Raw genomic sequence first — 16959 nt, forward strand, 5'->3', positions numbered from 1 at the left:
CTGCAACCAAATTTCATGCATTACCTATGTCTCTGTATTTGAGGTTCAAATAAATTTAAATGGTGGTGGAAGGGAGAGGTAAAATATATGTACCAAATATATACGGGTGCACATATGTTATGGGTGGAATTTTAATAGATCACTGCAACAATAACTTGCCTTAGTCCTTTGTATGAGACGTTAAACCGAGATCCGGTCTGCCTGTTCAGGTGGAAGGTATGGCACTACTCGAAAAGAGAAGGGAGTTACGCCCACTGTCCTAGCCAACAAATCCCCAAATAAAATTGATCACTCACTCCATGTTGTTCGGGGGACACTGCTGTGCATAACTGGCTGCCGTGTTTCTCTCCACTTTACAATATATCCTGCAAAGTGCTTTGTCTCAACAACGTGAGAAGGCACTATATCAAATGCAAGGATTATTGTTGTTATTATTATTATTTAAGGGTTTAATATTTGTTGATTTGGTGGTTCCATTTTGGATGAATAACATGTGAAATGTACATGAAGAGATATTATTATAACACCCTGCCACTACTTATTCCTACAAATAGCAAAAACAGATTCTACTCTCATAAATACAATTTACATTTATATAGGGCATACAACCCTCATAACATATTGTACATTTGTAGCTTTGGTACAACATCAGCGAGTTAAATATTTATGGCAATTCCATGACTTCAATATTTAAGGTCAATGTAACACCAAAATAAATGCAACACTTTCACAGGGTGTTTCATTGTTCTGCACTGATGATCTTCCCTGAAGGGCAGAGTAACGTGGCAAAACATATCTTGTCGAAACTATTATTTACAAACAGATGACAAATTGCAAGCGATAGGAACAGCAACTTTTTTTTAAAAAAAAGTATAAAATTGCACTGAAAAATACAGTAAATCTCCTGCAGCTGAGTTGTCAAAGTAATGGTGATTTTGCAGTCTGTCAATCCATACTTCATACTCGAGGACCATCAAATTTCAAGAAGATTTATGCTATGGAGTGGTACAGGCTAGGATCCAATCTCACTTTAGATTGGATCTTGGAGGTCACAGAGAGAAGATTTCCACCCGCCAACAACAACAACAACATGCATTTATATAGCAGATGGAATTTAATGTGGGGAAGTATGAAGTTATTCACCTCGGTAGAAAAAAATAGAAAAACAGATTATTTTCTAGAGGGGGAGAGATTAGATAGTGTTAGTGTTCAGAAGGATTTGGGTTTTGGGTGTCATTTGTGCACCAGTCTCAAAAAGTTAGTTTGCAGGTACAGCAGCAACTGAGAAGGCGAACGGCATCTTAGCGTTCATTGCAAAAGGTTTAGAGTACAAGAGTAGGGAAGTCTTGCTGTAACTGTATAGGGCCTTTGGTGAGACCGCACCTAGAGTATTGTGTGCAGTTTTGGTCTCCTTATTTAAAAAAGGACATACTTGCCCTGGAGGGGGTGCAGCGTAGATTCACTCGGTTAGTTCCTGGGATGAGGGGACTGACATATGAGGAGAGGCTGAATAAACTAGGGCTGTATTCTCTATAGAGTACAGAAGAATTAGGGGAGATCTTATTGAAACATATAAGATTCTTAAAGGGCTGATAAAGTAGACACTGAGGGTTTGTTTCCCCTGGTAGGAGAATCTATAACCACGGGTCACAGTCTTAAAATTAAGGGTCAGCCTTTTAGAACAGAGTTGAGGAAACATTTCTTCACTCAGAGGGTAGTGAATTTATGGAATTCACTACCCCAGAAGGCTGTAGATGCTCAGTCCTTGAACACCTTCAAGGCTGAGACTGATAGATTTTTTAAAAATAGAGGGATTGGGGGATATGGGGATTGGACAGGTAATTAGAGTTAGGTTTGAAGATCAGCCATGATCTTATCGAATGGCGGGGCAGGCTCGAGGGGCTGAATGGCCTACTCCTGCTCCTAATTCTTATGTTCTTATAGCGCCCCTCACGCAGAGTAGCATCCCTGAGCACTTAGCTACATTAAAATACATTCGAATATACTGCACAGAAATAGGCCATTCGGCCAAATTGGTCTATGCCGGAGTTTATGCTCCGCATGAGCCTCCTCCTCAACTAAGCATAACCTTCTAGCTGAGTGAGTGAGTGAGTGAGTGAGTGAGCGAGCGAGCGAGTCAGCGAGTGAGCGAGTGATGTCTCATTCTGAGATGGATTCAACCTCAGGTTTGATAGATGGAGGACAGCGTGGTGATGGAAGTGGACCCAGGTGTCACTAATGTCTTATCAAATACAAAATTAGTTCTAAGCAAATTTACTTGTTAAGTGTTTGTGCTTCTTTGCATATTGGATATTGCTCAGAATGTCAATCAAACTTGTATACCAAAGGCATCATAGATAAAGGTCAATCTAAGGTCTAACTTGTGATTCACTGCAATTGCCAAATAACGTTGAAGCTTGACAGGTCTTTGACATTGCAGGGTTTCCACTCACAAAACCACCCAAATTAACTAACTCTTCCCTGCGATTAATTCAAAATCCATCATGCCATCTCCTACTCAAATCAATTCTTATTAGGCACCTTTATAGACTTGCAGAATGGCTCACCTTCCTCATACAATCTACAGGCAGTAAAACCTTTGAAATATCTTCTAAAGGCTTGGAATATCCAAACCATTTATCTCTTTTGTTATAATAATACTTGCATTTGATATAGTGCCTTATTGCGTCTTTGAGACGTCTCAAAGCGTTTCGCAGAATATACTGTAAAGTGAGTTAACTGTATATTTGTGGGCGAAACGCAGCAGCCAATTGCGCACAGCGGTGTCCCACAAACAGTCGTGGATTGAAGTGACCAATTTATTATTATTTTTTTGAAGGAATTATTATCATTCTTTTCACCCTTGGCACAGTTCTGCATTATGTATGGGCTTGGCAATTGAAAAACAAGGGAGTTCTATGCTAAGAGTTATGATCGTTAATGTCAGACAATTAACTCTTCGGAAGAAAAAAATATTCAACCGATAGCCTGTGCAATAAAGAAATGGCAACAGTTTGTCCAGTGATACTAATCATGTCTCTTTTTTGTGAGATTTTGTCAATACAAAACTACCTTCAACATATTGTCAACTTGTGTCTCCATCAGAGCTCTCTCCAAGTTCACGTAGCAATGACTGCGATTATCAATGAAGCTTCTTTTCATTGTTGCAATCTCTCTAACGGAAAATCTCCAACCACAATGAAATGGCACTTGGTGCCTCCAGCACATCATTTGACCAAAGTTCAACACAGGCCACGACCAAAGCAACTTTCAGTATCAACAACTTGCATTTATACAGAACCCTTCACCCTCGATAATGTCTCATAGCATTTGAGAAAGTCCAGTACTTTGGGAAAATGTTATGTAATTTCACCCAGCGTTATCACTGTCCAGCGCTCTGAGATGCGACCCCAGTCTAGAGGCACTATATAATAGAAATACATGTTCTTTTTATTTAAAAATATGAGATTCATGGTAAACCAGCAGAAAGCTTAAGCAGAAATCATTTCTTTCTTATCTCCCCCCCCACCCCACCACCCACTCTCAGCCCTCACAGCAGATATTATCCATCTAAACCAAGCCACGGAACTGAGCGAGAATGGCATCATTTGGGGAGCAAAAAATAATAATAATCCTTGCATTTGATATCGCGCTTTTCACGTCTTCTCGACGTCTCAAAGCGCTTCACAGAACACACTGTAAAGTGAACTGACTGTATATTTGTGGGCGAAACGCGGCAGCCGCTTGCGCACAGCAGTGTCCCACAAACAGTCGCGGATTGAAGCGACCAATTTATTTTTGTTTTATTTTTTCTTGAGGGATTATTATCAGGCGTGTGGAGTAAGGAAACTCGCCCAAGGTATGGCCCTGCCGGGAATCGAACCCATGTCTCTCGCTTGCGAGGTGAGTGCTCTAACCACTGAGCTACAGGACTCCTGCAAAGGCAGCTTGAGGGGTAGATACCTCTATCTGAATATTTTCCGATGACCTATTTCACCCCTAGGCACAAAGATGTTTTCACAGGCAAATCCCTAGACAGTGGGTGGGTTTGGGGGGGGGTGGGAGTCTAATCGACTTCTAAATGAGGAAACCAAGTGGTTACTCCAGCGCTAACCAGAGGTACTTCCACGCCCAAACCACAGGAAACTGCTCCGATAGTGGTCCAGGGCTGAGCGGAGTTCCCGCCAGTCGGTGTAGTTTACTTCCAGTTTCCCTTGTTAAGGAATCCAGTCAGCAAATCGCTGTGTACATTATTGGTATCAAAGTGCAACATCATCAGCACAAGAGAAAATGCACTGAAACGCGGAGGAAACAGCCGTCACATTCTGAGCAGAAATTACCTGGTACATAAGGGGAAGGAAGAGGTGGGGCTCTCTCACAACTTCATAATTTGGTCGCGCACTCCACGGCGGCTTGTGGGACGCTGTCGTGTGCAATTGGCTGACGTGTTTCGACCCAGTAAATACACAAGCTTTGCAGTGCATCCTGCAAAACGTCTCAACGACATGATAAAGGCGCTATGTCAGATGCAAGGATTATTATATGGTAACTTGTCCTGCAGGTCGCTCTCTTGTCAGGCTTGGCCTAGGCTATTTTTTTCCGCACAAAAAAAAAGAAAAACACACGCACTGCACTGCCTTTAAATCTAGATGGCTACCAGGAGACTGGAAATACAAGAAAGTGCAGTGTGAAAGCGAAGGTGTGGAGAGTGGGGAAGTAGAGGAGTGGGGGAAGGGAGGAATAGAGAAACAACATGAAGAGGGGGGGAGAAATGAGGGGAGAGAGAGAGAGAGTGAGAGAAAGAAAGGAGGGGAGAGAAACAATATGAAGCCCAGTTTAGAAGGGGTGGGGGAGGAGAGAAAGGGGAGAGGAGATCACATCCCAGTTTGGAGGAGAGAGGGGGAGAGAAAAAGGAGGGGAGGGAGGGGGAGGGAAAGAGGAGAGAAAGAGGAGATCAAATCACAATTTGGAGGAGAGAGAAATGAGGGGAGAGAGAGAGAGAGAAAGGAGAGGAGAGATCAGACCACAGTTTGGAGGAGAGAGAGGGAGAGAGAGATAAGACCACAGTTTGGAGGAGAGAGAGAGAGAGGAGAGGAGATCAGACCACAGTTTGGAGGGGAGAGAGAGGAGAGGAGAGATCAGACCACAGTTTGGAGGAGAGAGGGAGAGAGAGGAGAGGAGAGAAGACCACAGTTTGGAGGAGAGAGAGGAGAGGAGATCAGACCACAGTTTGGAGGGGAGAGAGAGGAGAGGAGAGATCAGACCACAGTTTGGAGGAGAGAGAGGGAGAGAGAGGAGAGGAGAGAAGACCACAGTTTGGAGGAGAGAGAGGAGAGGAGATCAGACCACAGTTTGGAGGAGAGAGAGAGGGAGAGAGAGGAGAGGAGATCAGACCACAGTTTGGAGGAGAGAGGAGAGGAGATCAGACCACAGTTTGGAGGAGAGAGAGGAGAGGAGATCAGACCACAGTTTGGAGGTGAGAGAGAGGGAGAGAGAGGAGAGATCAGACCACAGTTTGGAGGAGAGAGAGAGGGAGAGAGAAGAGAGGAGATCAGACCACAGTTTGGAGGAGAGAGAGAGGGAGAGAGAGGAGAGGAGATCAGACCACAGTTTGGAGGAGAGAGAGGGAGAGAGAGGAGAGGAGAGATCAGACCACAGTTTGGAGGCGAGAGAGAGGGAGAGGGAGAGAGAGAGGGGAGATCAGACCACAGTGTGAGAGAGCCTTACCTTGGGAAGCTCCCGCAGCTGGTTGGCGTCCAGTAGCAGCTCCTCGAGGCTGCGGCTGTAGCGGTAGATGTCATCGGGCACCGCCACCAGCGAGCAGTGCCTCTTGTCCACCGTCTCCACGTGCCGGTTACAGCGCCAGAGCGGGATACAGTGGAACATGGTCCGGGGGACCAGGAGAGGAGAGGAGAGGAGGGGAGGGGGTGATGGGAGATGGCGGGTCTTTGGGTATCACCGGCTTCTCTCCTGGGGACAGCTCCCCACCTCCTGCTCCGCAGCAACAACAACAACAACAGCCCCACAACAGCAACAACAACAACAGCCCCAGCGGCCGGGGTGGCGGCGGGGGGAGGGGGTCGGGGTGGGTGGCGGGGGGTGGGGGGTGGGGTGGGGGGGAGAGAGGCTCTCAGTAATCCACCAGCACTGCCTCTCTTTTAAAAATAAATCACACTAAGATATATAATACACACACACATATATATATATATATATAATTATTTACATGTGTATAAAATATATACAGATTTTTTTTCCCCCCCTCCCACCCCCCACACCCCCTCCCACCCCCCACACCCCCTCCCACACCCCACACCCCCTCCCACCCCCCACACCCCCCCTCACCCCCCAAAAAAATAGTCAATACACTGTAAACCCCTTTTTGTCTCACTGTGGCTTTTTCTTTCTTTCTTTCTCTTTCTCCTCTGGTCTCCTTGTTTCCTTCTCTCTCTCTCTCTCTCTCTCCTTTTCTCCTCCTCCTCTCTCCTGCTTTTGTGTTGGAAGGAGTTTATATATATATATATATATATACAATATATATTTTTGTATATTATTATATATTATATGTTATATATATATATATATATAGAGGTGACAGAGGTCAATAAGAGAAATGATGTCCAGTTTTTTCTCTCTTCTTTTGTTCGTCTCCTCTTCCTCCTCTCTCTGTGGTGTTACTTTTTTCTCTTCTTCTTTTATTCCAGGTTTACACTGCCAGGCTCTCCTCTCCTCCTTTTTCACACTCTCTCTATCTCTCTCTTTCTCTCTCTCTCCTCTCTCTCTCTCTCTCTCTCTTTCTCTCCTTTTTCCAGACTCTCCTCTGATTTCCTTCTCTCCCTCTCTCTCTCTCTCTCTGTGATTTTTCTCTCTCTGATTTCTCTTTCTCTCTCTCTGATATCTCTCTCTCCCTCTTTCTCTCTCTCTTTCTCTCTATCTATTTCTCTTCTTTCCCAGGTTTTCCTTCCTTCTCTCCTTCTCTCTTTCTCTCTCTCTCTGTGATTTTTCTCTCTCTGATTTCTCTCTCTCTCTGTGATATCTCTCTCTGTGATATCTCTCTCTCTCTCTGTGATATCTCTCTCTCTCTCTCTCTGTGATATCTCTCTCTCTTTCTCTCTCTCTTTCTCTCTATCTATTTCTCTTCTTTCCCAGGTTTTCCCTCCTTCTCTCCCTCCCTCTCCCTCTCCCTCTCTCTCGTGTCTCTCCCGGGCACTGATTTCCTCTCTCCTCTCTCCCTCTCTCTGTCTGTTTTCTCCTTCCCCCTCTCTCAGGCTCTGCTCTGCTCTCTGATCTCCTTTCCTCTCTTCTCTCTCTCTCTCTCTCTGTGGTTCCTGAACCGGAACCTGCGCTCCCACATCGCAGCTGACGTCAACACTCCCACCGCTCTCCCTCCATCTCCTCACACTCACCCCTCACACCCCCTCACACTCACTCACACCCCCTCACACTCCCTCACACTCACCCCTCACACTCACTCACCCCTCACACTCCCTCACACTCACCCCTCACACTCCCTCACACTCACCCTCACACTCACCCCTCACACCCCTCACACTCACCCCTCACACTCACACTCACCCCTCACACTCACCCCTCACACCCCCTCACACTCACTCACTCTCACTCACCCCCTCACACTCACTCACTCACACTCACTCCCTCACACTCACTCCCTCACACTCACTCACACTCACCCCCTCACACCCCCTCACACTCACCCCCTCACACTCACTCACTCACACTCACCCCTCACACACTCACTCACTCTCACTCCCTCACACTCACTCACTGACCCACACTCACCCCCTCACACTCACTCACACTCACCCCCTCACACTCACTCACACTCACCCCCTCACATTCACTCACACTCACACTCACCCCCTCACACTCCCTCACACTCACCCCCTCACACTCACTCACACTCACCTCCTCACACTCACTCACACTCACCCCCTCACACTCACTCCCTCACACTCACCCCCTCACTCTCACTCACACACTCACTCACCCCCTCACACTCACTCACACTCACCCCCTCACACTCACTCACACTCACTCCCTCACACTCACCCCCTCACACTCACACCCCCTCACACTCACTCACACTCACCCCCTCACACTCACCCCCTCACACTCACACCCCCTCACACTCACTCACACTCACCCCCTCACACTCACTCCCTCACACTCACCCCCTCACACTCACTCACTCACACTCACCCCCTCACACACTCACTCACTCTCACTCCCTCACACTCACTCACTGACTCACACTCACCCCCTCACACTCACTCACACTCACCCCCTCACACTCACTCACACTCACCCCCTCACATTCACTCACACTCACCCCCTCACACTCACACTCCCCTCACACTCACTCACACTCACCCCCTCACATTCACTCACACTCACCCCCTCACACTCACACCCCCTCACACTCACTCACACTCACCCCCTCACATTCACTCACCCCCTCACACTCACTCACACACTCACTCCCTCACACTCACTCACACTCACCCCCTCAAACTCACTCACACTCACCCCCTCACATTCACTCACACTCACCCCCTCACACTCACACACTCACCCCCACACTCACCCTCTCACACTCACGTATACACTCACCCCCTCACACTTACAACAACAACAACAAGATTCCATTTATAGAGCGCCTTTTACGTCGGGAGGACATCCCCCCTCACACTCACCCTCTCACACTCAAACACACACTCACCCTCTCACACTCACACACTCACCCCCTCTCACTTACACACTCACCCCCTCACACTCACTTACACACTCACCCTCTCACACTCACCCTCTCACACTCACTTACACACTCACCCTCTCACACTCACTCACCCTCTCACACTCACCCACTCACACTCACCCTCTCACACTCACTCACCCTCTCACACTCACTCAGCCTCACACACTCACCCTCTCACACTCATCCTCTCACACTCACCTAGATACTCACACTCAACCTCACTTGCACACTCACACTTACACTCACATTTACACACTCACTTACACACTAACTCACTCACACTTGCACACACATACACACACACACTCCGAGTTACAGTCATATACACACACACACGCACTCCGACTTACACTCACATACACACTCACGTACACACACACTCACATACACACTCACATACACTCACACATACCCTCACATCAACTCACACACACTCACATACACACTCACATACACACACACTCACACACACTCCGACTTACACACTTAGACTCACATACACACACACTCATACACACACACACGTACACATATACTCACACATACACTCACATCAACTCACACACACACACACACTTACACACTCACACACTTACACACAGACTTACACACTCCCACACACTTACACACTCAAATACATTCAGTTACACACTCACACACTTACGTACATAAACACTCACACACACACACACACACACAGCAATAACAAGAGGGAAGCTACACAGATACAGTGTTCACAAACGATCGAAGCTCTCCCTCTCGCACACTGACCCACTGCACCCCCCCCGCCCCCCCCCCCGCCCCCCACCCCCCGCCCCCCCCCCCCACACCACCCCCCCACACACATACCTTTACTACGTCTCTCTCAATGACTGATCCTTTTATTCTCCCGTTCCTCTCTGCAGCCCCAACCCTCTTGTTTGCAACGTTACCCGACTGCAGCACTCGGAATCAGGAAATCCTCCTTTTTTATTACTATTATTTATTTTATTTATTTATTTAAATGTACAATCTTTGATATACTGTGTATATCTGCATAAAAGATTGCCTCGTTCCAGGTGAGGTCAAGAGACATCCTCATTTCATTCATCTTTTATATACATATATATATATAGAGAGAGAGAGATGATCTTTAATATATATATATTAGTTATATATACGCATGATTGCTTCTTTGTAAATGGGACTGGGAGAGTGTGTGAGGTTTCTTGGTGAACAAGTTAACAAATACTGATCCGTCTGTCCTGTTGTTGAGCTGACAATGTTGTCGAGAGATGACACTGCTATGGAATAGAGCAACTAATACCCCGGTCTCTGGCTGACACGGCCTAAATGCCAATGGATGTTAAGCCACTGCTGTTGAATTGCCCTATGGTTATTGAACCCAACCCGGGTAGAGCACCATCTACTGACTGCACTTGTGTGCAATAGTTCGCTCGCCCTGTGGTTATGAGATGATCATATTTTACTGCGCTGACCCTTGCATTTCCTTTAGCGCCCCATCACACTGTTGAAATGGCTCCAAGCGCTTCCCAGGGTGCAGTGACTGTGTATTTGTAGGTGGGGTGAACGCAACAGACAATAAGCGCGTAGCAATGTCCCGCGGACCTGGTTCAGCTGATAATTCAAGCCCCACATCGGGACTTTGAACTCAGTCGGCACTGACACCAAATCGAGTGCTGAGGTGTCGTCCTTCAGATGAAAATAGAGTCAGGTCAACCCTCTCTGTTTAGGTGGACATTAAAGATCCATAGCATGACTCAACATACAAAAGAGAAGGGAGTTTCTCCTGGTGACTTGGCTAACAATCCTTCGGATAAAATTGGTCATTCACTTCATGGCTGTTTGTGGGACACTACTGTGCAGAAATCAGCCGCTACGTTTGGCTAAAAATAATAATAATCCTTTCATTTGGTGATAATAATAATGGTAAAGCACCTTTCACGTCAGGAGCACCTTTCACGTTTCAAAGCGCTTCATAGGATACACTGCAAAGCGCAGTGACTGTCTGTTCTGTAGGCAACTGCAGAGGTAGGTTTTTAGGAGCCTCTTGAAAGCAACGTGTGAGGAAGAGGGATTATGAGAGAGAGTTTCAGAGAGTAGAGGCCGGGTGGCTGAAAACTCGCTCGCAAATTCTGCAAAACTTGCAGAAACTTACAACCGTTCGGTGGGGCAAGGGTCCAGAGACACTTCACATCTGGTTGCATTTATATAGCGCACTGCACGCAGGATAGAGTCTCAGAATGCTGCCTGAAAAAGTTATAACAAGGATCTTGAAATCAATCCGTTGACATATAGGGAGTCAATTGAGCCTGGCAAGGATGTGGGTGATAGCATAGGATTGCAGAGCCTAGTGGAGGAAAGGATACAGAGGTGGGATAATAATAATAATAATCCTTCATCATGGCATTTGATATAGCACCTTATCACATCATTGAGATGTCTCAAAGCGATTCACAGAATATACTGTAAAGTGACTGTACATCTTGTGGGCGAAACATGCAGCCAATTGCACACAGCAGTAATGGATTGAGTGACAAATTTATTTTTTTAATGAAGGGATTATTACCCCCGAAAAGGAATCCGCCAGTCGACTAACAATTCGGTTCACACTTACTGCTAAGTAAACAGAGACGTGTGGGGGCTAAGGAAACTTGCTAAGGTTTTGTTCTGCCCAGGAATCGAACCCGGGTTTTCTTGCTTGCGAGGCGAATGCCCTGGATAAGCTGGAAGGTTGACCTTTTTGGAGAGACAAGCTAACACGTTTAAAAATGTGTTCAGAATAGTTAAACGTTATGAGTGAAAATTGGATGGTGCACCTTTTGCAGCATATTGAATAATACTTACTTATCGCAGAAGACTTTGCACTCAACATGGTAACCTGCGCCAAGCCCTGTACAACTTCCGAATCTTCTGTCAAATGGTGTCAGCAGATATCCAGATGGAGAGAGTCATTAAACTTTGGCAGTCGACCCAAACACTTCACTGCGCCAGTTATGTGGATTAAATCAACAGTGATTTATGCTAGATGTTTAATCGCTTCTCCTTCCTCCACCTCTCACCCGCCTCCCACCCCCCCCACCCCACCCACCCACCCCACTTTGTTTTTGACCAACTTCTATTGAAATAGGCAGTGAGTGGCTTTCTTCCCACTCTTAGATATTAATTCCAATGCTGGAATACAACTGCAAAATTGGAGCAAGCTCTTGTCTGCCAAAAATTGGAGACGATTTCCTTTCTAAAAGGAGGTATTTCACAACTTTTTAAGAAAACATATTTTTAGTTGGATCGCTTTAGAGTGTCGATCAGAATATCCTTTTCGTTTCATATTTTACACATTTTATTGAGAACTGTGGCTACTGTCTCCTCTCTTTTCTCCCATGTTCGGCGTCAAACTCAAAACACTTCCCAAGGTAGACTGCAAAGCGGAGTCAATGTGTCTTTTTTGGTGGGGGAATGGTTTTCAGATCGTAATTTCAGTGTTGCTTCTGAATATCTGAAGGGTGATCAGTGATAATGGGACACTCCCTGAAAATAAGAGTAACATTAAAACAACACAAAGATGTTCCATGGTTTGAAATACACCCGTTAACTAAGTTAATTTATTTTAAATATGCTTTGAATATATACCATTTACACATTGTTTTTGAGATATATTTTCTACCTTCCGAAGGTCGTACCTAAAGACTGTTACGTGTACATACACCACAGTAAAATCCTGCTAAGTGCTTTGAGATATCACAACACTAAATCAAATGCAAGGATTATTATTATTATAGAAATTGATTTTTTAATCGGAAAATTAAAAATCCAGGTGTTTGGGGAGATATTGTAGTCTATTTCTTTTGTAAAATGGAAGAAAATAAGGGGAAAAAGTTAATACAAAAAGGGCAAATTTGATAAAAATTTAAATTTATTTTGGAACATCTTCTTAACCCCCACATCCCATGTGTGTCAGCCCAACTCAGACAGTGGTGGGGATGTGCTGCATTTTTGGAGGTGCCATCCTTCACATGAGACATTAAACCAAGGTCCCGTCTGCCTGGTCAGGCGGACATCATTCAAAAAGAGAAGGTAGTTTCACCCACTGTGGCCCACAATCCCCCAAACAAAACTATTCATTCACTTCATGGCCATTTGTGGGACATTAATAATATAGTAAATAATCCTTGCATTTGATATTCGAGACGTGTCAAAGAGCTTCACAGCATATACTATCAAGTGAATTGATTGTATATTTTGCGGGCGAAATGTGGCAGCCGATTGCGCACAAAAGTGTCCCACAAACAGTCGTGGATTGAAGTGACCAATTTTTTTAAAGAAATTATTACCTCTGGAAAAGCAATCCGCCAATCGATTGACAGCCGGGCTCCTACTAACTGCTAGGTAAACAGAGGTGTAAGGAAATTTGCCCAACATTTCACCCCGCTGGGAATCGAAACCCAGGTCTCTCACTTGCGAGACGAGTGCTCTAACCACTGAGCTACAAGACTCCACATTGCTGTGTGCAAATTATCTGCTACATTTGCCCAGAAATACGTAGTCACACCACTTTACAGTAATATCATGTGAACGACTTTGAGACATCTAAGTGATGTGATAAGATGCTATACCAAATGCAAGAGCTATTATTGCGATTATTATCCCATAATCTATCTACTACAGTGCCGCCTTTGGGAATGCGCGTACGTTAGATTTGTGTATGAGACGCCAGAACTGGGATTACAGTGAGGCAACAACAGCAACACAATTAAATTGTATAGCACCTTTCAGTCTTTCCAACCCGAGCTGGGGGGTCGGGATCGGGGAGGGTAGAGGGCAGCAGGCGATGGAGGGTGACCGAAGGCACGCTCGAAGAGGAGGGTCTTGAGACGGGGCAAGGGAGGGGGCGAAGCGAAAGGACTGCAGAATGGAATTCCAGAGGGTGGGGGCAGAGTAGCTGAAGGCTCGCCCGCCAATGGTGGGGTGGGCGAGGCGGGGGATTTGAAGCAGGCCGGAGCCCGCTGAGCAGAGGGAGTGGGCAGGATGGTAGGGGGTTAGGAGGCTGCAGAGTTAGGGGGGAGCAAGACCATGGAGGGCTTTGAAGGTGAGGACCAGGATCTTGAACTGTATCCTCTGTGTGATTGGAAGCCAGTGAAACCGGGTGAGGGCCAGGGTGATGAGGTCACGGAGCCCGGTGTGGGAGAGGACACGGATTGCGGAGTTCTGGATGATCTGCAGCCTATGGAGGGAGGAGTTGGGGAGGCCGACAAGCAAGGAGTTTGCAGAGTCAAGCCTCGATGTAATGAAAGCGTGTATGAGGGTTTCGGCGGCCTGCAGTGTGAGACAGTGGCGGAGTCGGACGACGTTGCGGAGGTGGGGGGAAGGCAAAGCAGGACATGGCGCAGATGTGGGGTAGAAAGGATTGTTGAAGGTCAAACAAGACCCCATGGTTCCACACTGGCTCGGTGAGGTTGGAGTGTGCAACCATGGATGATGATGCTGTTAGTGCCTGAGGTGTGGAGGCGCTGATGGGAGCCAATTGGACGGGCCTCGGTCTTGTTGACGTTCAGCTGTAGAAAGTTAGCTCTCATCCAGGTTCTGGAAAGTATCCACCCCATCATGGACGCTAAAAATTACTGACAAATTTAACTCTTAAATAATTTAATTCACATGAAAATGCAAACCGACTTGGATTTGCATAGCACCCTTCACGCAAGATAGCAGCTAAAAATAATCTTTTAAATAATCTTAAAGTATGATCTAATAATAATCTTTTAAATAATCTAACAAAAAAATCTTTTACTGATTGACTTTTACCAGAAAAATGGGTATTTATGAGTGACAATAGGTAAAAAAAAAACTACTTTAATGAAACTCCTTACAAATATATAGACAGATTAAAATGATTGTCACCACTTTACAAAGTTTGGAAAGAGGATGTTCTGGTATTATTTAGATAATCTGATTGTGTTTGTCTATTGAAGCCAGAAACACATTTTGGCTCCAAGGACCATAAGTAAAGTTTTTAAACCAAAATATATCAAATAATAATAATCCTTGCCTTTGAAATTGTACATATAACATCAAAATGTCTCAAATTATCCACAGATAATTGTTGTCAATTGCAATGACTCTGACCCTGAGGATGAACAAAGCAATACATTTCTGCACAGCAAGATCCCCAAAACACTTCAAGGTGAATGGTCAATCTATCTACAGGAATGTCATAAATAAATTTAAGCCTTGCATTTGATATAGCACCTTTCATGTCGGAAGGATGTCTTGAAGTACTTTATAGAATAGATGGTAAATAGCGGTGACTTTTTTTTAATCAGCCTTGACACTGGGAGAAACTCTTTGAATAATGTGGTGGAGTCTTTAAATGTCCACCAGATGAACAGGCAGATGGATCCTTGGTTGAACATCGCTTCCGAAGGACAGTGTCTTAAATAACCCCCCACTACTGCACAAGAATGTCAGCCTAAACTATGATCTTATACCTACAACCTTCTAACCCAGAGTTAAGACTATTACCATTGACAGCCAAGCTGGCAAATAAATCGTTGTTTTATATGTTAAGCCCATTCAGCGTTTCTTTTTAATAAGGGTATAGTCAAGAGCAAACAAACAAGTCTGTGTTCTTGTATCCCATTCATTTTGCTCAGTACTACTTACAGCAATGCTCCAAAATGATTTAACACTACGTCAGCACTAATTGTACTGAATGGTGCCAAAGTACAAATGTTTTCGCCCACAAATAATTAGTCCACAGTAAATCAGGTAGCAAACTGAATGCATTCATTCAAACCAGTTTGTGTAATGGAAACTAGTACTAGATTAGGGGACCTCTAACCTGCTGCCTATAGATACTACTACTACTACTAAAAATAATAATCCTTGCATTTAATATAGTGCCTTATCACATCCTTGAGACATCTCAAAGTGCTTCACAGAATAAATTGTAAAGTGAATTGACTGTGTATTTTGTGGGCAGCCAATTGCGCACAGCAGTGTCCCACAAACAGTCGTGAATTGAGTGACAAAACGTTTTATTTTTGAGGGATTATTACCCGCAAAAAGTGATCCACCAATCGACTAACAATGGGTTCGTACTTACTACTAGGTAAACAGAGGCCTGTGGAGTATGGAAACTTGCCTAAAGTTTCACCCCACCCAGGAATCAAACCCAGGTCCTCTCGCTTGTGAGGCAATTGCGCATACCACTATGCCTACGGGACTCTAAGTATATCCATCCCCACCACCTTCCCAAGCCAAATCCAACTCATAAATCATCAAATTCACTTTTCTCCGTGATGGGGGTCCTTCAGATGAGACTGCGAGGCCCATCTGCCTGTTTAGGTGGACGTTAAAGATCCATGGCATGGATTGAAAAGCGAATTGAGTTCCTCCCAGTGTCCTGGTCAACAACCTCTAAATAAAATTGACATTTTGGCTGTTTGTGGGATATTGCTGTGTGCAAATTTACAGCTGGATTCGTCCACAAAACACACAGTCGCGTTACTTTAAAGTATATCCTATGAAGCGCTTTGAGACGTCCTCCCGACGCGAAAGTGCTATACCAAATGTAAGGATTATTATTATTAAAGGCAATTTGTTAGTCTCTGGCATCAAGCCTAAGTTGATGTCCCGGAAATGTGCACTTCTGTCCTGAAGACCTCCAGATTTCCTGATCTAAAAGACAGGATACCAGCCAAATTCAACCAGTCGTCTGCAAAAGCATATTCAAATGCTGACTGTTTTTTTATAAATATACCGGTCATTGAGTCATCTTAGGCAAAGACAGTGGCCACATTTTTTTCTATGGACTAAACCAATGTTATAGAGCTTTAGGGGGTTCTTTAGAGTTGAAACTAGTTGGCAATTATGGTCTGAAATTCTGTCATTTCAGAAATCTGACTTCAAATTTAAGAATTCAACTAAATCAACAATTTGCCAAATTCTGGAAATTATCATTGCCAAGAAAGTAGAATAAATCTGGACCCCGGTCAAATGTCTCCCCCTAGATGTCATATTGTTATAATTATTTTTATATTGAGTGTTAATTAGCAGATCAAAATCTATTACAAAATATTGCAATATTCCCTGTAGGGGCTTGTGTGATGGTTGAACTTAACATGTGAGTGGAACAAAGTATAGAACAAGAAAAGATCATTCCACCTGTTAAACCTGTCTATTCACAA

The 16959-nt window shown here is 44.9% G+C and overlaps 1 protein-coding gene across 1 annotated transcript in view; it reads right to left on the minus strand.

The window, feature by feature from the left end:
• The window catches only part of lrrc1 (leucine rich repeat containing 1), a 103001-nt gene extending 96954 nt beyond the window's left edge, over positions 1-6047 (minus strand). Inside the window, exon 1 of the mRNA XM_042333006.1 lies at positions 5728-6047. Coding sequence (XP_042188940.1) covers positions 5728-5886 — 159 coding nt within the window. The 5' untranslated portion in view covers positions 5887-6047. The remainder of the gene's footprint in view (positions 1-5727) is intronic.
• Between the last annotated feature and the right edge of the window lie 10912 nt (positions 6048-16959).

The sequence above is a fragment of the Callorhinchus milii genome, unplaced genomic scaffold (assembly GCF_018977255.1).
Source record: "Callorhinchus milii isolate IMCB2004 unplaced genomic scaffold, IMCB_Cmil_1.0 Scaffold3, whole genome shotgun sequence".
Classification (NCBI taxonomy): Eukaryota; Metazoa; Chordata; class Chondrichthyes; order Chimaeriformes; family Callorhinchidae; genus Callorhinchus; species Callorhinchus milii.